The sequence below is a fragment of the Lampetra planeri genome, chromosome 12 (genome assembly GCF_965212315.1).
Source record: "Lampetra planeri chromosome 12, kcLamPlan1.2.h2, whole genome shotgun sequence".
Classification (NCBI taxonomy): domain Eukaryota; kingdom Metazoa; phylum Chordata; class Hyperoartia; order Petromyzontiformes; family Petromyzontidae; genus Lampetra; species Lampetra planeri.
In genome coordinates, this window is record NC_136118.1 from 4,300,433 (window position 1) to 4,323,869 (window position 23,437).

Genomic DNA, 23,437 nt, shown 5'->3' on the forward strand with positions numbered 1-23,437 from the left:
CGCTTTACAAATTACGTCAAAAATTTGCTGCTTAAGCCTGTCCCACCCAAACCTTATAGTAAAGTTCCATCCTGTCCATTATTCTTAGCATAGATTATGCATTTTCCCTTGGCTCATTTTAATTGTCAGGCTATAGCTATGACCACTTTGGAAGGGGATTTCAAAGCAAGGTTCAGGTGGGAGGGTATAGTTCTATAATTCGCATCTAGAAACAAACAACTGTTAAAAGCTTAACTGCAATCAAGAGTAAACAATTCCACATCTGGTTGAAAAGTTAGGAATGCATTACTGTGGTTTTGTAAAATAAGCCCGTCAAATAATGTTCAATTATTTTAATATCACACCCTTTAAATTTCTCAACATTACATAAAGCATTAACATGTGTAATGTGTTTTGATATTTCCAATGTGGTTATGAATTGGAGATGCTACACTGTCCGATATTGTTTATCAATTGACCAATGTCAAACTATAACATTTTCAAAGTGTTCGCTTGGAAACCAAGATTATGACAATACATTTTAAAATGGAGACAGTAATGTAGTTGAAGTTTAAAAAAATAATGGTACGATTAACAGTTTGCTACAATGTTATCCAAGTCAACAATCACAGTTTACACAAGGCTTTTGTGTGATAAATGTTCTGCAAGTACAAAAAAATATGATTTTAAATTAGTAAGCATCTGCATTCCAGTGTCAACAGCCAGCAGAATTTTTTTCAGAAGCCAGTTGACTGGGAGGTCGTGACTGGGTAGAACTTGGCGATACGGCTGGGGGCACTGGGGTTCAAGCACTCCGATTCGCCACTCGTGGCAAAAAACATCTCCTGCTCTTGCCGCTTTCGTGCGAACTCCTCCTCCAGTGCCTACGGAGGGGCATGGCATTGGCAGGTTAGGTAACGTGGTCAGGTCGACGGAAGCATTAAACGTCTTTATGATTGAATACCGTAACACGGGACAAACATCTGCACGCGAGTGTGCGCAAGCTCCACCTGCTTGCGTGGGCGAAGCTTGTCGCGCCACGTCTTCAGCTCCTGGGTGTGCTGCTCATCCAGCTCCTTCAACTTCATGGTCTCATGCTCCACCAGTAGGTGACACTTCTCATTCTAAACCACAAGCAAAATTAAACTGGATCATACGTACCCATGTGTGTATGTTGAACTTATTTCGGACCGTACATAGCCAACCGTGTTAATCGGAGGTGCGGGGGAAAGAACAACAAACAAAAAGGAGTTCTAAAGAAAAGAGTTTTAAATTTAGATCGGGTCAGAAATGAGGCGATGACGAAGAAGGCCAGAATGGTAGTGCCCATCTCAAGACAAGCTGGGAGAAAGTGTACTCGGATGGCTAGAGGGACATGTCGGTTACAGTTAGGGGTGCCCATCTCAGACATGCTACATTATTTGCCGCACTTATAAAACATGACTTTTGCGTAATGTTTAAAATAAATAATTATTTGGTGATGCTGCAGCATTATCAGCAGTCCACAATCAATGACAAAATCCCATTTGGTCAATAAAACTGCCTTAAAATAAATATATATCTTTGGTGAAGTTTTAAATGGAAATTCCTCGTAGCACATGGTAGAAGGGCCATTTCCCAAATTGTAACCAATTTATATAACAATGTAAGGCACTATAAAAAATCCATGTGAAATTTAGAGGGCACATCACCAAAACATTTTTTTGAAGGGTAGTATAGGAAAAAATACGTGATTTCATTGTTAAATATTAAGCTTATCACGAGTAAATAAAATATAGGATACCTGTAACTGCTGAAGTTCACGTATATTAGCATCACACTGCATCTGCAGATCTCTCATCTGGTTTTCGTGCTTCTGCGCCTGCTGTTGCTTCTCGGCTTTCTGCCTCTTCTCCTCTTGCTGGGCAAACTACAACAAAAAACATCACAGAAAAAAATTACACAATCATAAAATCAACCAACAAGATGCTGCCAACCGTAGAATTTACAAGGCAACAGACGACCAGTTAATTGTTGACATTTTTTAAAAACCTGTTTGATTCTTTCACGATCTTGCTCTGGAGAACCGATGGGGTTGATGCGAAGACTCTTTTTGTACATGGTCATGCGCGTCTTTGCCTCCCCGCGCTGGATCTTCGGAAGGCGTGCTCGCTCCTGGGCCTGCCGGGCCTTCAGGTCCTCCAGCATGCGCTGAGAATAGCGCTGCATTTGCTCCAGCTCCTTTGTACACAAAAGGCACGCACATACGTAATAAAGAAAGCCATCCAAGGACAGAGACGAGTAGATGAGAATTTCTACCAGCTGCAAAATACGACGTCAAGGCCAAAGGAACACTTCAAATGGCATACTTTGAAAATAAATATCTTGGATCAAAACATGATCCATACAGGTGGTAACAAGGGTTAGTTGTACAGTTCACAAAATTCAGGTAGCAAACTCAAATCATTGTGAGAAGTTGAATCTGTTCTTAAACCCACTGGGTTAGTAAACTATCACTTTCACAGGTCAACAGTAGTTATCTATATAATTATTTGTCCCTGCATAAGAATGAGGAATTTCCACCATTAACTTAGGGGTTATGAATTGGAGATAAACAAGCATGTGGCTGAGCTACAGAAGGAAATCACTGACTTTAAACTGTTCTACAAAATATTTTACAATATTAAGTCAATGTTTATCAATTCATAAACAATGTCAGTCACGTTACATTGGAAAGAAAACCAAATATAAATGTCCATGTAGTCTTTGACAGTCGCATAGTTGATTCATTACGTTTATAGTTTCTGGAGAGTCTGCCATACCTTTTCATGCCTCTTTAGCAACTGGTGCCTCTGAAGGAAATATTGGTCTTTCAGTTGCTGTTTAAATAATTGGTGTTTCTCATGCAGGTGTCTTTCCTCCAACTCCCAGATTGAAGCTTCTTTTTCTGTCATTCACACACACAGACAAATGTTATATTATACGCAGTAAGAGTTGTACAACATACGGTATTGGATACACAGGAATGTCATGCAGTTTGTGAATGTGCAACGGGTGTACATCGGAGGCCATTCTACCTCTCAACAGCTGTTGTTTGCTGTTGAGGAATTCCCTTTCGACATCAGCAACCTCCTGCTTGTGCTGCTGAATCAGTTTCTTAAGGGATCCGTCGAGATCATGCTGCTGTTTGCTGATGAACTCTTGTTCCTTAAAGGGCCACAGCATCGAGGTTTGATCACAATTATATATTTAATGTAAAGATTTAAACACTCAATCACGATAACTTAAAAAAATGTATTGCAAACCATCAGCATGCAACATTTACACACACACACACAAATATTATATACGTGTTCAACATTGATCAGGTTTCAAATTAAATTATATGATTTTGCAATCTCATTTTACCATTGAACAGTAATCCAACCCAGTTGCTCATTATATGGAATCAAGTTTCACTGCAATCAAAAAAGTTTTGGGTTCCTGCACTGCAAACACTGCAACTTCTATCAGACAAAATTCCAATCAAGTCTACACACGCCTGGTTCTTACATCTCTCGACTGAAGACCGATGAGAATGCTGGAGGAAATGTGGTACGACTTCACCACAGCTTGCGCGACATCCTGTAAATGTCAATGTTCTATTTGTGTGCACTAAACCCTGGGCTCATTTCATTTATGGTTCATACCACATTGTCACACAGCAAAACCAAACCGCAGTAATAGGAAATAGGATGAACGAGGTGGGAAGTAGAAGGCACTGCTTGTGATGCATGCTATGAAAGCATCAACATACACAGCAGATACCATTTAAATTTGAATCGTTTTCTTGTGGCTTGTCTAACTGGCATAATTTTAATATCAGCATATTCTTTACCTCATTCTGCTGTGTCTGCACAAGCTCTTCCTTCTTTCTTTTCAGTGCATCCTTTCGCACTGATTTGGGCAGTTTTTCCACCTCGCTCTTAACCTAAATCATGCATTACGGAAAAGGGGGACGGACAAGTTGACAGGAGTAGGGTACACACTTCACACCAAAATTAAACCAAACCAGCATGCCAAGTGGTTTGAAGTGGTTTCACTTGAAGCACAACGGGGAAAATATATTTGTTCAAAGTATTTTTAATGGATTTTTTTTTTTCAAAGGAAAGAAAATAATGGTTGAAACTAGGAGAAAACACGACATGCATAATAAGGACACACCACAAAGAAACATGCACATAATTTATACTGCTTTATACACCTATTATTATCTCACCAGTTAAGGCCCATTGAGCTATATGGCTGTTTTTCAGAAGCAGTCTGGCCACAAATGATAGCTCAACGAAGTGGCAGCTCATCATGTGGAAATGTATAGCAGCCAAATACTCTAAAACGCATGTTTCTGAAGGTGGAGGGAAAAACTGGAGGACCCAGCAAAAAATCCACACAACCACAGGGAGAACATACAAAATCTAAATATACAGGCATCAAGGTCGGGACCAAACCCACGACCTGTATGTATGTAGAACGTCTTTCGCACCATACGTAACTCCTTAGCATACCAGGCGAGGGAGTTAACATCTCACCACCGTGGCACCCTGCTATTATTGCAATAACGATAAGTGTGAAACAGGAGCCTAAACCACATGAGTTACGTGCAGATTAAATAACGTGATGCACTTAACAATTGTTAATAACACTGTGATGGTGCGACTACAAAAAACTTTACAAAGTCTACAAAAAGCTTAAAGTTACATGAAATCTTGATAATTAAAACCTGTCAATGTAAACACTAACGTGTTTTTACAAACCTTTAAAGAGATACGAAAACCAACACTTACTGATCGCAAATAATCTAATTCTGTTTGGCCCAGCTGCATTTGCACTCAACACATTAGACAGGCAGTCCAGTTTGGGGTCCGCTTACCTCCTTCTTGCGATGCTTCTGTGTCTCATGAAACTTGGCAAGATCCCGGTCCTGCTCTGCCTTGATGCGTTTGGCCTCCTCACGTAGGTGAGCCGTGTGCTCCTGCTCCATCTTCTCGATGCGCTGCTTCTGCTCCCGTTCCAGTTTCTCAATTTCCCCATCAAAGTAGCGACGTTTCGCCTGCCACCAAAACAGAAGCCTTGAATTTAAATAACATTTTTAAGTCAGCCCGCCTCATGGATTGTGTGGATGACGAAAAGCTTTTCTTCGACTGAAACCGCACGCTGCACTCACAGACATCTCCGTCTCGAAGCGACGAATGGTGAGGTCACGCTGCTGCATGAGTTTTCCGTTGAGCAAGGCCTGGGAGCGCTGCTCCTCCTTTTGAAGCAACCGCAATTCTCTCAGCTCCTGTCGCCTTCATTGTGAATGCACACAGGCACGAGCGAACGGCGTTAACCCAAGTTACATTAGATTTCATCCAAGCTTTGCTGACGCTAACAATTTAAAAAAAAATCCAATACTAGATTAAAAGTGCAGTCAAGCAGAACCCCATCCAATTGGTGCCTCAGGACTATCAATACATTATTTTTTAACAACACAGCCAAGCATGAATTAGTATTGCGGGTGTGCATTGTATCACGGTAATAAATACACAAGAAGTACACTTCTCTAGTAATTGTTTTTGGACCATGATCATAGCTTACCTTAGGAATCTTAAATCTTCATCCTTCTTCTCATCTTCATTAATTATTTTGTTTGTTGTCACACTGACCTCTACTCCATCAACAATAAACTTTCTCGTCCTCTTGAGCGTCTTCTTCTGTTTGTGCGACTCCTGAAAAAAGGTTCAACTAATAGTTTAACTATAATTGCACGTTAAAAACAAATTTGCTTGCATTAGACCCATACATGTTTGAAATTATTTTTTTAAACAGTTGCTGAACACAGGCTCAGAGGCCCAAAACATCAAGCAACAAATGGCATTATTAAATAGATGAGAATTCAAGTGTTTTTTTAGTATATAACCGATAGATAATGCCATTTATCCACGAAAAAATGTCTACCAGCTTCATTAAATTCTGCTGGAAACCATCAGCTCAGAGGGCCCATAGGCAGTGGCACAAATAAAGTATATTTTACAATGAGAATCAGACACCAAGTCTATTCCTGAGATATACGAAATAACTTTCCTATCTTCATTACATATCGGTCATCCGTGAATGAGCACGCAATTAATTTTATACGTGACATTTTTTTCATTACGTTCACTTAATAACCACAATATTAGGGGCCTTGCCTGGATCGAAATTGAGCCAGTTTCTCGATTGCGGGTGATGGTGGCCGAAATGGAGAGGTTGAGATCTCCACTGGTGCTGTCTGACATGGACAGACTTCCAGAGTCCGAGTCTCGCTCTTTATCCCTCCGCTCACTGCCAGTTGATAAAAGAGACGGAGACTCTGGAAGTTCTGTTCCCTGTGTAAACACAAGATAAAAACGTAAGTTACACACCCACATTCTGACAAGCATTAATTAAACAAGAGCCTTTGATCAGCTTTGCACTCTAAATCAAGGAACACTGAACGTGCATTATAATGAGGATTAGATTTAATGGTACATAATAATATTACATGTCAGACATTGGTGTAGTGTCCTGTATTATCAATGCTAATATTTCACTAGAAGTGCACCATCTATTGCATACATTTGCCCACACACATTTTTTATTCCTGAAATGTATAAGTGTGCCGAGTTGGCCTGTTAGTTAGAGGTCGCATCTAATCTGAAATGTACAATGGAAACAATTGCACGATTTTAAAGAATATTCTTGAAAAAATGTATGTAGTCATACATATATAAATATCTATAATGCAATATCGTACTTTTATATTTTTGGCTTCGCCCGTCTCTTGTACATCAGCTTCTCTTTCCTGGAAGTTGAGAGGCTTGTCAGAGTTCTCCGTTACAGAAGCTGTTATAATGGAGGACTCAGGTTGGTCATTCGGCATGCTTTTATCCATCCTGGGCTCTTCCGTAGGCTCAGTTGCTTCAGGCAGGGAATTCTCAGCCTAGAAAGCCAATCACAGACTAATTACTGAGGCATATATTGAAACGACTGAACGTAATTAAGATGCAAGAAATTTGACGGAAAAATATAATTTTACAATTGTCTCACTTGAATGTTGATTACCTCAGAACACTCTTTCCGTACCTTGTCCGCCAAGGCCAGGTCTGCTGTGGATTGTTCCATTATGGGAGTTGCATCTTCGTCAGACACGTGAGGCTCTGCAGACCGGTCACTCTCCGCACGTTCTCCCTCACTGCTCCCAATCCCCTCATCTGACAACGATCGCTCGCTCGTCTCATCACCCACCTCTTCATTCTCTGTTAATGGCAATGTTAGTCATATTGAGACCCTACTTGAGAACAAAAGAATGCATATATGTACATTGCTTCATATTACCGAACACAACGATTTCCACTTTTTACAAAAATATTTTTAAAATATATTAAAATCTTACCATTTTCTTGCTGATCCTTGCCACTTGTAGACTTTTCAGAAATTCCATTTTCTACTGTGGTAGATTCATCCATTGGTAACTGACCATCCCCATCAGTCTCCGGCTGCTCAGCTGCCTCCTGCTCCTCTTCATTATTTTCAGTAACAGATGCTAATCCCCGTACCTGCAGTTAAAAAACAAGATTTTGTAAAAAAAAAAAAGCCAACAAAGCCAAACACAAAAATGCATTATGTTTACCACATATTAAATCGTTTCCTTTTATTAATTTCAAAAACTGTGGTCGACTGTATTCGACAAATACAAACTATGACTACTTCCTTGTAACATAACACAATACATTTTAATAGCTACATATACTCACCGGTGACTGTTGCGACAGTTTTTCATCCTCAGAGCTTGCCACACTGATATCCGAAGGAGCTCGCTTATGCCCTGTTCCTGGCTGGAAAAGAAAATGTAAACATTAACAAACAACTGAATTTATCACAATGGTCAAATTCACGTGGAAACTGGGCATTTTAATAGTATGGAAATAAATTATATCCCATTTTGTATACAGTATATGACTTTTAAACTAAGGTAAAACTATAATTAACTATTCTTAGGTGATACAATAGTTATAATGATCAAGTAAGTACTGCTGTGCTAACACAGCTATTAGGCTCCACATGTAATGGATCATTCACTCCAGTGTGCTTCATTGTCAAGGCATGAGCTACAACACATCCACATGGCAGAATTTCGTGATCTTGTGCAATATAATATAGATACAATAATAATCTGAATATGTAATAATGACCTTTATATATACCCAAGAATGCCTCACCAAGTCTCATGACTTTTTCAGGAGGTTCCATAGTTGGGATGTTTGGCCAATTCCATTAACGTTTGACATGTGGGTAAATATTGAAGTATCCAGAGAAAACCCACATCAAAATTAAGGGCTTTGAGAGCAATATTGTAATAAAATTCACACCAACCTAATGTCCAGCTTACTGATGAGAACAATCAGTGTACTAAATGACTAATTGCATAAAAAAATAGTAAGCTAATTGTTGTGTCTTAATGAACAAATGGTGCCTTAGAATCAGAAACTAAACTATATGCTAACTTTGCTAAGTTTACTATGTGTGTGAGATGGTCAAAGTTTTCTTTTTTATTTATAAAAATGTTGTTATGACGTGGTATTTATAATAAAGATGGAAGAGTATTATCAGCTAATGATTTTGCATCATTGTCAATATAGCTGTACACAAGCTTGATGCACACTACGCATACAATGCTACTTGCAAAAGAAGAATGCGCTATTAAATCACAATGCATGTATAAAAAACACTGAATGGTAAGAATGTTATTTCCGTAAAAATAAAAAAAAACAAGTACAGAAGGTGTCTCCATGTCCTCCTCTTCATTGTCTTCCTCAATCTCCTCCATGACCTCAGCCTTTGCTTCTGCGATCAGCTCCCGTAGAGGCTTGTTGCTGTCCACACCGCTAATAAAAGAGTGCTGAAACAAAGACAATCCCACAGCGTATTTGTTTACACTGATAGGGGGCACTTCAAAATTCAGTACCATACGCTTGGCAAAAGTATGATCAGAATCTTTCATTTATCCTGGAAAAATCCAATGAGCTACAGGGCTCTTTTCATGGATGTCCAGTGGGGGCGGGCCAAAAATGTGTAATATAGCTCTCAGAGACACCGTCTTGTTCAGTTATATGTATATTTATTATGAATAAAGTCCGCCGACTCACTGATAACTTAACGAGTAACCGCGAGTGACTATATACACTTGGATAACTTAGCTCTATTCTGAGACAACATAACTCTAGCCATCTAAGACTACAAGGTGCCCACTCCAGGATGATGAAGACGACCCGCTCCAAGGTGACGACGGCGACGGCAATTCCCCCACAACAGCAGCCCAGAGCCCCGGTTAACGCTGGCTTTCATCCCCCTCACGACCCGGCCACGCCCCTATTCCCCGAACCCTCTGTCACCGCACCTGGCCCTGCATGTCTCTGCCATTATTACAATTTACGACCGTTAGGTCCCATGCTTACTGTCAAAGCTTGTGGCATCAATCATTATAAGTGACCACTTAGGTCCCACATTACCCTAACGTGACTGTCTGTTCCTGTTACGTTCATTAGTAATCATGGCCACAGGGAGTCGTACTGTCCCTACATGCCCCGTACTGTCCTTACAAATGTACAACAATAAAAAAACAATAGGCGTGCAAAGTATAGGAAAGGTAGAAAAATAAATAAATAAATTGCAACTAAACTATTTTTCTATTACCAGCTAAAACCCACTGAGCTACTAGTTCTTGCTTCAAACTACATATGTTGTGATTATATTTTTCTAAAAATAGTTTCCAGTCAAAACAGACATGCTTTTTGGTAAGCTCCTGAGATGCTCATTTTAAAATGTCATGATGTGACCACAAAGCATCTACCTGTAATAACTGGATTGCATTCCATCTTGTCTCGGGATTCTTATCAAGACATTTCTTCAGAAAGTCAGTGAATTCTGCGGACCTAAAAATAGACGATGAAGACAAATAAAACCATTCATGTGCACATTAAAATGTAATACATTTTAAAAATATATATATTTTTGAAGTGTGAAATATATTAGTGCTAATCAAACTAAAACAAGCTTATATATCCCATATTAAAGATAAATAGTATTCATAACTAAACTCACTGCTCGACATTTAATGACCTGCATAGTTTGCTATAGATTACAATCAAAGCTCTGTACATTATTTTTCATAATCTTGTGTTGTTTGCATCTCCTTAGTTACACACTATTTATACAGTGGAAACAGATAACTCCTATGACTCACACAAACACACACACAGTCAGAAATTTTTCAGAGTAGAGAAGTTAAATTTTAACAAAACAATAGGAAATGTTGATACAAAAATTCCAGTAAATTGAAGTCAATGTTAAACACATGAGTCTCACCATTTAGATGGGAAGGAAAGCGAGGGTGGATCGTTTTTGGCAATCTTCAGCATGACTCGCATTGGATTGAGTTCATGGTTGGGTGGTTCCATTTGAGCCAGCTCAATGAGAGTAATGCCCAAGGACCAGATGTCAGCTTTGTAATCATACGGTGCGTCTTTCATAGTTTCACACATCACCACTTCTGGAGCCATCCTAAAACAAATATCGGCACAGACACAAATAATTATCTAAAATAACACATCACAACAGTACGTGGCAATTTTATTTTATGGCCCACCAAGATAAATAGTTGAATAACCCTGACCCAATGTTTACAATTTCAAAATCATAGATTAAATAGACATGCGAACACAACTTACCAGTGATTACAGATAAATATGCACACTAATACATCGTAACAATGTAATCCGGATGGTGGGAAAACTCACCAATATGGGGTCCCTATAAACGAATCTCTGCGTTGTAACGTCCTTGTGTTTTTTGCAGATACCCCAAAGTCAGCTGCAATAAGAATGTAATCCAAATTAATGATGAGTAACAATTTAATGAAATATCTGAAGACTGTTTTCATTCGTATGCATTGTCTTAACAAATAACCTTGACAAAATCTGTCAACGATTAAAGCATATAATTGATTGTTGCTGCTGCTTCATTAAGACTGGTGCAAGCCCACCTAGTTTTACATCTCCTTCGAAGGTAAGCAGGATGTTTCCAGCCTTCAGATCTCTGTGGATAATGCGGTGAGTGTGCAAGTAGTTCAATGCTTCCAGCATCTGTTTGCACACCACACGAATCTGAGGCTCCGCCAACCCACGCTCCAGCTCTGATGCACAAAGAATACAGATTTTACAAAAATTAGTTCCAAAAGCGAGAAAGATAATTTTGTGATATCTCATCGTAAAACATGGAATGGATCTGTACGACTCACCAAGCATAATAGCATCTACAGCTCCTCCAGGGCAGAATTCAATGAAAATCTGTTAAGCAAACAAATAAATTATATTAGCAAAACCACAAATATTCCGTAATAAAAAAATATATTTCCATTGCTACAGAGCGTTCAAGATAAGCTGTGTGTTGCTGTTGCTTAGTGTTTCACGCAATTATCAAATGTGAATTATGCATTCCAATTTAATTAAATGCGTAATAATACACAAAGCAATTGTACTGCACAGCTTGTGTTCACATGACAGCAAGATTGCTGATTGTGCAGTGAAGGAGCGGTCACATGATCATTCGGGTCCATGAGGTTGTGTTTGGAAATGTGTACCACTAAACTACGTTACAGTTTATTTCCTTCCAGTATATTCCTTCGAAATAAACTGTTTTTCAATTATTATGATTGTAAAACACCCACTCAGGTGTTTTTTTCATCTTTGTAGCGATTATCAATTGTTTAATTTTACATAAGGCAAAGTAATGTTTTATAACTAATCAAAGGAAAATATTCGTTAAAATGTAAGGCTCTATTAGTTCATGCGTAATATCGCATAAGTGTGCATTATTGAAAATATTCATGACTTTAACGTAATGTTGCATATACCCGTCAAAATTAAAATTCCATATCGCGTAAACATCAGAGGGTTATTTACCCAGAAACAAATTCTAATCTGTAGTCATGGTTGCACACATTAATAATTTCCTAATATTTGGGTGTGGCTGATGACTCCAGTGATTTTATTTTTGCATGGCTGACTAAAATGCCATTTGAAAATAAAAAGGAAAATCCACAAATTCTCATGTTAAGAGCTGTTAACCAATACATTAACTGGAAAGCATTTCAACAATGTTAGAAAGTTGTGACTATTAAAAAAACAATAAGGAAGGTACTATTCATCATGTTTTTGGCACACAATTAATGAAGGCACTTTATACATGAGCGAGGGAGGGATGACATTCTGTTTACAGTCAAAACCAGAGCTTCTATAAAGGCCATGAAACGAGGCTTGTAAAAAAACCCACATCCATCACACTGGGTTGCACATTTAAAACAGATATAATAAAGTCCTTGTGTTACACCCCACACCAGCCCTAGCAACAGGATAGCGGGGGAACACCACAGAAAGAATGTGGCCATTACAAAAAAACGGGTTTGGTCAAAAGCTTTTAGCAACGCGGATTCTGTATAAACCCAGGAGAGCATTTTGCCTTCCTGACATGATACACACAGCCTAAACATGTTTAAAACACTGTGACAAATCGCTGACCCAGTGATAAACCTCTGGAGTAGTGCAAATGTAAACCACACCAGCAGTAACATGTTGAACTGTTGATGTATATTGATGACTTACAGCTTAGACAGGTAAAACACGAGTCATAAATATTTGAATTCAGTTGTTTATGCGTGTTGTTTATGCAAATACATCAACCTTAGGCCCACACGTTTAAAAGCTTACATAACAGAATACAAATGTATTACAACAAATTACATACGCAGTATAGTTTTTCTAATTTACTGTATTCACATAATATCTTCTCATTAAAGTTAACCAGACTCTCAGGCACTACCCTCCCTGCAGCTGATATAGAGTTGATCTTTCTGCATTGATAAGACTGGCCAAAGGCTGAAAAACAATATAGTTCTGCCATAGCGGTATTACTGCACTGTATTATAATGACACATTTTTGGGAAAAGCGGGGAGCAGTGGTTAGTGCACTGCACTATGAGATTTGCGAACTGAGTTAAATTCCCAGTCACGGCTATCATTAGTGGAGAGAGGATAGCTGAAGCAGCTCCCCTCTTCACCAATTCCACACTGAACAGTCATCGACATGTGTCGTCTCAGTGCTCCACAAACCAAACCTAAACAACTCTTCTATAGCGTAAATCATATTTAGAGGAGTTGATGCTTTGGATCAACTTGGTACAAATCCGTTAACGCTGTGAAAATTATCTTCATATTTTTGTAGACGTTATGGTTTGATAAAAAAATAATTAACAGAAGTTATAGTATGATAAAAAAAACCCATGACTGACATGATGTGTCACGTTAGTAATGAGGGGGGTTAGGGTTTGACCATACTTCACCACTTCAGGTCTTCATCCAACAGGGGATTAACAAAGGGCACTAAAACATCATTATTAATTTGATCATTGATATGTGTTCAAACGAATAAAACAATAAGACGTTATTAATGTTTTACTTTGAAATGTATGATTCTATCAGACAAAATTTGCAGGTATGTTATCAAGCAGTGTGATGTCTTCTTGCGTTCGTTCCACATATACCCCAAATGAAATACAGAGTTATGTTTTGGTAATATGAAAATAAAGGAATAAGGTTGGGGAATTGTATAAGAATCAGGTGTTCACCCAACTGCTACTAAAATAGCCTTACCCATAGCTTGTTTTCATAGTAGAAGGCATTGAGGAGTCCCACAATATTAGGGTGGTCACAAAGGGCCAATATCTCAATTTCAACCATGTAGTCCTCCAGCTCTTCTTCACTCTTCGTCTCAATCACCTTTGCAGCTGCCAGCACACCTGATTCCTTGTTTTGGGCCTGAAACAACAGTCCAGTATTATAAAAAAATCTGAATCAAACTACACATAATATTTTACAAAACGTTATCCGTTACTCCGAGTATGATTATATATGTATATATAGAGTACAATGAATTATATTTAATTCTAATTTACAATTAAATGCGTACCATGAACGAAGAAATACAGACAGTAATCAGAATGTTATGTTTTGACTTAAAGCTTTTGTGACTGCAGGAATTCATATTATTTGGGTCTTTCGATGAAGCCACTTAGATAGAAAAAATAATAAAAAATATCACGACGTTTCAATCACAACACAAGCAATCGTCATCAGGTGAAAAAATAGAGGGGGAGCTGCTGAGGCAGAATGTTATAAAAGTTTTAGATGGGTGTGGCCCAAGGGTCATAAGCGAAGTGGGCGGGCGCTAGTGATGGAATTTGCATGTAAATGTAAGATCGGGTAAATCAGAGAGCCACCTCCACGACTACGAAGCTGCGGAGGTGGCCATTGTATTGTGAGAGATTAGCATGCCAATGTAAGATCGTAGAGCCACCGCCACATCGAGGAAAACGAGCAACAGTGGCTGTGTTAATGAGATATTTAACCTGTTAATGTAAAGACATTTAACCTGTTAATGTAACACTACAGAGTCGAAAATAACTACTAACATCGGCAGGTAGGATGGAAACATCACAGCCAATTATGACTTAAACTGGTTAATAATGTCCTTCCAATGATTGCTCAGTTTGTACCCATCTTCTCGGTTGAAATTGTGTCCGTGTTTATATATCTGGATGGCTTCATGAACGATAGCCAGTGGGCTTGCAGAGTACCTTCGTCTTGGAAAAATCTATATAGTGTGTGCCCACAGCATTAAAACAATGATCAGCCACGGCTGAGGTATTGGTACTACCGTGTTTCAGATCTGCCTTATGTTCACGAACACGGTCCGAGACATGTCGCTTAGTTTCCCCAATGTAACTACTGCCGCAGACACAGCTTAGTTTGTAGATGCCGGGATATTGCATGTGAGGGATCACATCCCTCATAGATGGGATCAGATCACGAATGTTATGTACTGTGTTGAATCGAACCTGGATCTTGTGTTTGCTCATGATTTTGGTAATATTTTTAGTGACCCCTGCTATGTATGGCAAGGTGATGGTTTTGATTGGGTCCTCAGATGGTTCTTTCCTAACAGTTGGGGTGATAGCTTTACGAATTATGTAGTCTGAATATCCATTCATCTTGAGGGCTTGGTGTACGTGTTCCAGTTCACTGGCTAGGTGGTGATGGTCAGAAATACATCGAGCTCTATGGTGTAGACTTTTGATGAGGGAATTCTTCTGGGATGGATGGTGGTGGGAGTCAGGTTTTAGGTAGGCATCCATATGGGTGGCTTTCCTGTAGACAGTGTCCCATTAAGCCATCTGGTCTATTTTCGATTAAAACATCCAAGAATGGTAACTTGCCATCCTTTTCCACCTCCATGGTGAATTTGATGGCTGGGTGTATGGAATTGATGTGGTTGAAAAATTGGCCCAGAGCTGGTAGGCCATGTGGCCAGATGACAAACATGTCATCTACATACCTCTTCCACAAGGAAGGATGTAGGGTGGATGCCTGGATGGCATCTGTCTCAAACTTTTCCATGAAAACATTGGCTACAACTGGAGATAAGGGAGAACCAATTGGGGTACCTTCAACTTGTTTGTAGAATGCTCCATTCCAGGTGAAGTAAGTGTTGGTGAGGCAGTGTCTAACCAGGGCCGGTATGTCAGCATTCAGTCCTTGTTGGACCAAATCTTCAATGATTGCAATGGTGTCAGGCACAGGAACTTTGGTAAACAAAGATACTACATCGAAACTGACAAGCAAATCAGCTGGAGATAGTGAGATGTTCTTAATTAACGATACCAAGTGAGCCGAGTTAAGTACAGCTGAGGTGGTCTTACCAGTGAATGGTTGTAAGTCAATGGTGGAGACGATAGGTCGAAGTGGTGTATCTTCTTTATGGATTTTTGGCAAGTCATAAAATCTGTGTGGTCTCGCAGCAGAGGGTTTTAAGAAAAGCCGCTTGGTTGGTTCGATTAAAGATGTCGAATCAGTGATATTGTTGGTTTTCGTAACCATGTGGTTGGTGGGATCTCTATTGATTTTATTATAGCTACCATCATTAAGTAGGTCCTGAATTTTGTTATTGTATGTGGTTTTGTCCATGGTGACAGTGGCATTGCCCAGCTGAGAGTATGACTGTCATCTCTCTTTTTTAGTTGAGAAAGCTCAAAGCGCTCATCCTTACTGACGTCGCTAATAGGTGTCTTAGCGTTAAAGGATTGCAGCGATTTCCGATCGTGCCATGTCTGCAGGAATGTGTCCCAAACTCTTAAGGGCTACGTCAACCTGGGCAATGATATCATCAACTGGGATGTGTTTAGGGGTGACTGCGAAATACAACCCTTTAGCTAGAACCGATTTTAGGCTGTTGGAAATTGGGCTGTTACTCTGATTGATAACAATCTTGTCACGTCTAACTTTTTAACGTGTGGATCTGGCTTCTTCTTGGACAGGAGGTTGAACTTGGCAATCAGGTTATCTTTGCATTTAGCTGACATTGAGGCGGCTGAAGAGGCTATCCTGTTATCTACATGTTCCCAATCAGATGTAGACATTTTTTCTGTCAATGTTAAGTGTGATTGCAAGAGAGTATTGTCTAAAATTAAGTTCAAATCGGAGCAATCTTATTCTCTCTGAGATGAGGGCCCAAAGAATACAGAAGAATACAGAATGTTATGGTCAGGGAAACCTGATGTGTTTCTATAGATGGCCAGGAGCACTCTGTAAAACAGTAACCAGGAAAGTGTGCAAACCCAGACTTCCTGGCCATAAAACTTAACTGCCAACAGATAAAATACAACTTCCAAGTCAACAGTATTTGCCATAAAAAATACCACCCCAAACGTTATCTCATCTTATTTGCCGATATAATAGCCTTTATTTTATAAAATATTTCTGATATCACCATACTACAGTGATATTTTTATGCATGTACAATGTTTTTAAGCCAACACAATCATACACCACGTGCACTTGTATGTGTGATGCAAGCACAGTTAATAAGAGAAATATAATCCACTAAAATTAATTAAGTCTCCATTCCAAACAAAATGCTACAACATACAGTGTCACACTGAAAACTGCACAAATGGAAAACTAAAACTAGTCCACATACCTACCTACAAAACAAATGTTAAGGAATTAAAAGATTTACTTTTTAACTAAATGGCTCGTGGCCACTTTTGGAAACAAAAGCAAAACAACGATAACAGCATCACTAAAAAGCTCATGCTACATGCTTTCCAGCTGGCTCTAAATCAGGACAACTTCACATAACGCAAGAGTAATCCAAATCTGCTGTACTCAGCTTGTGGCAATGCCGAGTCAGTGGTTTAGTTTAATGTATGTAGTACATTACTTGATCGCACATACATTCTGATAAAAACCATCTGACACTTTCATGCGTATAAAAATGCTGAGTAAAATAATTTACTTTCAAAAGTAACTGCCAGCTTAACCCTTGTCTGGTACGTTACAGTAATAATAAAATGTAAGTCAATCTCACACGCATACATAATAAACTGACACAGCATAATGCTTGGAAAATTTTGGGGGGAAAAAAACCCAATGAGGTCAAACCAAGTCAATAATAACTCAATAACGAGTACCGATTTTTGTGCTCACATTCCTGCAAATATAAAATATAGATTCCTGTTTGATGTAAATTATTACTAATGTACTTATTGTATTACCAATATCCCATCATAAGCCACTATGTTGTTAATCAAAGTGGGATTAAACCGTTTTTGGAAGAAAAAACCCCTACATGTTATACTTTAACACTGTAACTTTAAAAAAAATCTCTCCTGACTTGTGCCAGAACGTTTCAGGTTCCATAGGCTGATGACAGCGTGTACAGGGCCCATGTGAAAACTTGGTACACAGAGACATGTGTTCCCCATTAGCTCCTTCCTTCCTTCCTGGATGCACTTCCCTGCAAATCCCTTCTGCTTCTCATTAAAGAGCCATCCATTCTCTCCCAGGAATATGAATGCACAAAAATCGGCCTATGCTTTACAATGTGTACAGAATAAAGCAGGAAAGCCAACCCACAGATCTTAAGTGGTTACTACTACAGTAACGTGTATCCAAAATTCACGAAGAATCCTCACCTAAAAATAAACAACATGACTTCCAATAGCTTGCCAGTAACCTTGTGCAGTATAGTTCGGCATCATAGGTGTATCAAATTTAAGTACTTAAAGAGTATACAGTGTGGAAACTTTCTAAATAAATCGGAGGTTAGAATGTTCACTTTCACGTAGATGTGTTCGATATTCTGCTACTTTAATCGTACGTCCAGTCATAGTTAAACACAGCAAAATACACTTAGACAAGTGGTGAGAAACATTCCAACTCCCTCTTGGGCTTGTCTGCATCTCTCCTTACAAGATTTTAATCCTTGGGCTATTGTAAGCCATGTGTGTCAATCAGCCTGGCTTTTAACTTAACTCCATCCACTACCATTGCCTGTTGTTGGAATTCATAAAGCAAGTCAACGACAAGAAAAAAAATGTGCTCAGTGAGACAAGTACAGGATTTATCAGGGCCGTGTTTGGCAATATTGTGGCCGATTTACTAAATACAATGACAGAAACAAAATGTAGTCATTTGTTTGTTATTTTTTTTGTTTTCTTTGAAGCTATCTACGTGACTTTACCAAAAAACCCAAAGAAAACAAAATCTAACTATAAAATAGTTAAAGCCTAAATAACAGAGAACAAAAAATATAACATACAGTTTAAAAAATAACCCAAGCATGACATTGTTTAAGTATGTAAATGTTTTCAATATTCACTTTAACAAAGTTTGGAAAACATACACATTCCAAAGGCACTCTTCTTGCTTGGTTAAATATTTTCCAAAATAACTTAAATATTTTGTCAGGGAAGGCACCAAGACAATGCATTTTGTTAGCAATATGCAGCTTCTGTACAACATGAGCAGTTCTGCAAAATGCTCAACCTCAGCATTACCGAAAGGCGATACAGTATATTCAAGCATTGAATGAATCATTCATGAGAAAACACGTTTGCCGTGTCAGTGTGCGCCAAACTGGGATTCACTGGGTCAACGTAGCGTGGGCCACTTGCAAGCACACCTTTTTGTGCAGTTAATGAGTGTGCATGAAGAACTATCGATAATGCATCGTGTCCCACACGTTGCATGTGAATAATGAAGTTGATTAAAGTAGAAAAACGATTGCCCCATTTTTTACAGTCTCCTGTTAAGGCATTTTATTGTGATCGAAAAAAAAGTTCTAACTCGAAATGTAAATAATTTTTTTAATGACTCAATCAACAATCATGATTCTTCAAATGCATACAACTGTGAGAGTAACATGCGTCGGTTGTCTCGAAATCTATACTCTCAAAAAATGAGCAAAATATGGAGCTTCTAAATATCCCTGAGTTGGTACAAGCTGCCTAAAGTTTGTAAATTTAATGTGAAGATCACAATCCAACGCATGCATCAAGTCAGGTTACAAAATCCCTATTGACATTTTCCAATTGAAACTTAACCCCTTGCACAAACAAAACGTGCCAACACAATGAAGTCTATTGAAACCCATTGTTATTCTAGCAGATATATCTTCAAAGCAAACTAATAAATGCTAAATGTGTGAAGCACTTGGATTGTTTTTATGTTTACCATGTGCCAATACTAAAGCTGTGAAGTAGCAGTGACTGAGATAAATCTATTTATGTCTCTGACAATCCCACCGATTCGAATGAATGATTTTTGTGGCCACTGTTTGCAAGCGTCCGTTTCCCCACTAAATTCGAAATAGCTAAATCACGAAATATCGTGACACTTGACAACAATCGAACATGGTTATTTTTTCCATTGGGCAAAAAACACGTTTAAAATCTCAACTATTAATTCAACTATGAATAAATACATATCCGATCATTTATCGGAGTGATTTACAAATTCCAACACATTTTTTTTTATAAAAAAAAGCCACTGTAATTAGAAACCTGGCGATTGTAAGTGGATTACCATACCGGTAAGGGACATCTAAATAATTGTAATTATACCGGCGCATAACGTGGCTAACGCTATTCTCACGCAACTTAAATGTCATCATTTTAAGCTGAACAGAAAATGTCCGTGCAACTTGCATTGCACCGGGTGTGTGAGGGCAAAGTTTGGGATGAGTGATCCGACCTTGCGGCGAAAAGAAGACAATGTTCAATCAGTGCCCCCTCCCCACAGACACTAACCGGCTACGACACGGATCACAAACAGGGGCACGAAGGCTGCGAGACAATTGCAAACGTCCGGAAAGCGGACGGATGAAATATACCGAGAAACAGAACAAACGCAAGCTAGGGAGAAATGGAAGTCAGACAGAAAGGTCTGTTTAAAAAAAAAGTGAGTTTAGGCAGGACACACCGCAAAAGAAGAATGTATGACAGCTAGACGAGAATAGAAACCAAAGAGAGAACGGCGTTCCCCAACATCAATCGCAGGATTCTGGTATCGCCAGACTGAGAGATGGCGATAGCGTTGGGGAGGCCTCCATCCAGCAGGGGAAATTATATTTGCGATGGTTAAGGCGATTTTGATGAAGACGATGACAGTCAAACATAATATAATTCTGATGTTTGACGATGCGCGCTATGGTAATAGAGAAGTTAATCAAATACTTTTCATAATTCTGATGATTCTGTGGTAAAAGTGAACAATTATGATGATATTCTTGGTTCTTTCGGTAAAGTCACGTAGAAGGGAAATAATAAAATATAAAACAATACAAAATTTGAAAAACCGCCACTTTTTCTAATTTTCTTGCTGTGGATTTCACACCTGGTGATGATTGCTTGTGTTGCAGTCGAAACGTCGTGATAATTTTTTTTTCTATTTTATTATTTCCCTTCTACGTGCCTTTACTGAAAGAACCAATAATATGAATCCCTGCAGTCACGAAAGCTTTAAATAAAAAAAATTATGATGATGATAACCATTTTGTAGAGGCATTCCCAACAGCTCCATCTGATGGTGATGGGTCTGATGATTTTGAGTCTGATGATTTTGAGTCTGATGATTTTGAGTCTGATGATTTTGAGTCTGATGATTTTGAGTCTGATGATTTTGAGTCTGATGATTTTGAGTCTGATGATTTTGAGTCTGATGATTTTGAGTCTGATGATTTTGAGTCTGATGATTTTGAGTCTGATGATTTTGAGTCTGATGATTTTGAGTCTGATGATTTTGAGTCTGATGATTTTGAGTCTGATGATTTTGAGTCTGATGATTGATTTTGAATCTGATGATTTTGAGTCTGATGATGTTGAGTCTGATGATGTTGAATCTGATGATTGATTTTGAGTCTGATGATTTTGAATCTGATGATTTTGAGTCTGATGATGTTGAGTTTGATGATTTTGAGTCTGATGATGTTGAATCTGATGTTGATGATGTCGAGTCTGATGATGGTGGTCCTGGTGGTGGTGGAACCCACCTTGTAGACCTTTCCGAAGGCCCCATCACCAAGTTCGCCGATCACACTCCACAGCTCGGCCGGGTCCACGTCCCGCCGGACATGGTCGTACTGCTTCGGCTTCCTCCTCTCAGAGCCCAGCTTGAAGATCTTGCGAAAGTACGACATTGCTGCGCCCACTAACGATTACAACGCTACTGAAACAACGAGTAGGGAAATAACTTCATGAGGAAGGGCAGAACGTAATGTTGCCGTCAGCCCACCGATTGCAATCAATGTTCGCCCCACGCATAAGAAACGACGCTCTATACACACACACAACGGTGGCAATGCTCCGATGACCGCTTAGAACGCCGGTATAAGTATGCGGCTATGTTAGGCAGAGGGAGGCCTCGGGCCAGGCCTTTGTGGCCCTCTCCTGCCCCTCTCCACAACTCGCCACTTGACGGGAGACGGTCAAGAAGTTTAATTTAAGGTTCAACGTAAACACGCCGCAACTTGTAACGCGTTCGCGGCTATCGCTCGATAGCTACTCGCGCCCCCGACTATTCCGCCCGTCGGATGCGGCGTTGGTCGATTGTACGATTGGCGAATTCCACTCTAATTTATTAATTGCCGCGGCTGCTGCTGTTGTTGTTGTTATCTCGGGAAGCGCCTTCGCTCGACGTCGACCGCGCACGCCTCTGGAGGAGCGAGTCCGTTATGAGCGCCACCGCGCATGCGCGCCAGGGGTGAGAAGAGGAGAAATGACGTAAGTCGCAGTGGACATGACGTCATTACATTCGGACTCGGTACAACGTTAAAGCTGTATGACGTCATACTATAGTTAATGTTGCGCCGCATGGGATTATAAACGTCGTTAACTTCAGATTCGGTGTACAACTTTGAACGCATGACGTCACACCAATATCAAGTGACGGTGACGTTTCCACGCGCCTGTGCCAGGCCAGGTGCACTTTGAGGGCGCGTGAAGTGTTGTCAGAGGCTCGCCGACGTCACGATTCGTATCGCACGCAGTCCCCGACTTACGAACACCCGACTTACGAGCATCCGCACTTACGAACGAGCTACTATAAGATAGGGGCCGTCCATAAATGACGTCACGCACCTAGGGGGGGGGGTCAGACATTTATGACGATGTGTGACGAGGAGGGGGGTTGAGAAATGTGACGTCACATCAAAATGCGCAACTTAAAAAAAATATAGACACGTTCTACTTAATTAAATAGACTTTTTTATAAATGTTTCTCCTAGAACATCAGAGTGCAGCGCCACATTAAATACGCACTACAATGACAATAGTTTAAAGCGATTTGAAGCATGTTTTTTTTTGGGGGGGAGGGGCATAGCTTTGTGACGTCATATTTGAGGGGGGTCTGACTTTTTGTGACGCCGTGTAACGAGGGGGGGGGGGGGTCAAAAATCGTCCAAGATCGCGTGACGTCATTTATGGACGGCCCCATATTTATTTTTTACCGTGCGACTTGAGAACGTGAACTCGCATTTGCGCACCGAACCGCGTAACGATTTGGTTCCGCAAATGTACAAATGTATAATATTTCTTCTTATTTATCCGTTTTAACAGTGCTTCCCCTTTTTTTGTTGTTGAATCCTAACACATTTGATAACACTGGCATATCTGCATTTTAATAAGTACATTATTGTGTTCCGACTTTCGAATCGGACAATTTACAAATAGGCTTCAAGAACGGGGTACGTTGTTGGTAAGTCGGGGACTGTCCGACCAAGAGATTTTTCAACGAATTTACTCCAAATACACGGGAACATTTCTCGAATAATTGGAACAATTTTCCGCTTAACTCCAATTATTCACGAAATTACAAAGTAAAAATTTACGTAAGTCTTCACATAGGTAAGACGGTGTGAAGGGGGTGGGATATGTAAAGCCAGTTCCAAGCCACTAGAGGCCGCTATATTTACAATTGCAAAAGACAAGCAAATGAGATGACTCGAAATCACGAGGGACAAATTCCTATGATGTCATGAAGCACATGGATGC

The 23,437-nt window shown here is 39.5% G+C and overlaps 1 protein-coding gene across 3 annotated transcripts; it reads right to left on the reverse strand.

Annotated features, from left to right (window-relative positions):
* Positions 1-405: 405 nt before the first annotated feature.
* LOC144721540 (STE20-like serine/threonine-protein kinase) lies at positions 406-22,121 on the reverse strand. Of its 3 annotated transcripts, XM_078599225.1 has the most exons (24): positions 21,439-22,121; positions 13,704-13,868; positions 11,294-11,342; positions 11,039-11,188; positions 10,794-10,866; positions 10,363-10,557; positions 9,848-9,929; positions 8,774-8,896; positions 7,752-7,832; positions 7,391-7,553; positions 7,060-7,253; positions 6,752-6,937; positions 6,168-6,344; positions 5,575-5,705; positions 5,162-5,285; positions 4,868-5,047; positions 3,836-3,928; positions 3,511-3,582; positions 3,036-3,165; positions 2,781-2,905; positions 2,011-2,199; positions 1,763-1,888; positions 990-1,103; positions 406-863 (listed from the first exon to the last, which is right to left on the reverse strand). In XM_078599225.1, the coding sequence occupies exons 1-24, from the start codon at positions 21,583-21,585 to the stop codon at positions 717-719; spliced, it is 3,216 nt and encodes a 1,071-aa protein (XP_078455351.1). In that variant the 5' UTR covers positions 21,586-22,121; the 3' UTR covers positions 406-716. The 3 variants fall into 3 exon arrangements, with proteins under 3 accessions (XP_078455351.1, XP_078455350.1, XP_078455349.1); XM_078599224.1 differs by lacking the exon at positions 3,511-3,582 and having other exon boundaries at positions 7,081-7,253; XM_078599223.1 differs by lacking the exon at positions 3,511-3,582.
* Between the last annotated feature and the right edge of the window lie 1,316 nt (positions 22,122-23,437).

Bases quoted from the DNA above. Each gene is read 5' to 3' on its own strand.
- LOC144721540 (XM_078599225.1), bottom strand. From the start codon at position 21,585: ATGTCGTACTTTCGCAAGATCTTCAAGCTGGGCTCTGAGAGGAGGAAG. The intron at 9,930-10,362 runs GTGAGACTCATG...GTCTATTTTTAG, and splicing joins CTTTCCTTCCCATCTAAATG to GTCCGCAGAATTCACTGACT. The intron at 6,345-6,751 runs GTACGATATTGC...GTGTTTACACAG, and splicing joins GCGAAGCCAAAAATATAAAA to GGAACAGAACTTCCAGAGTC.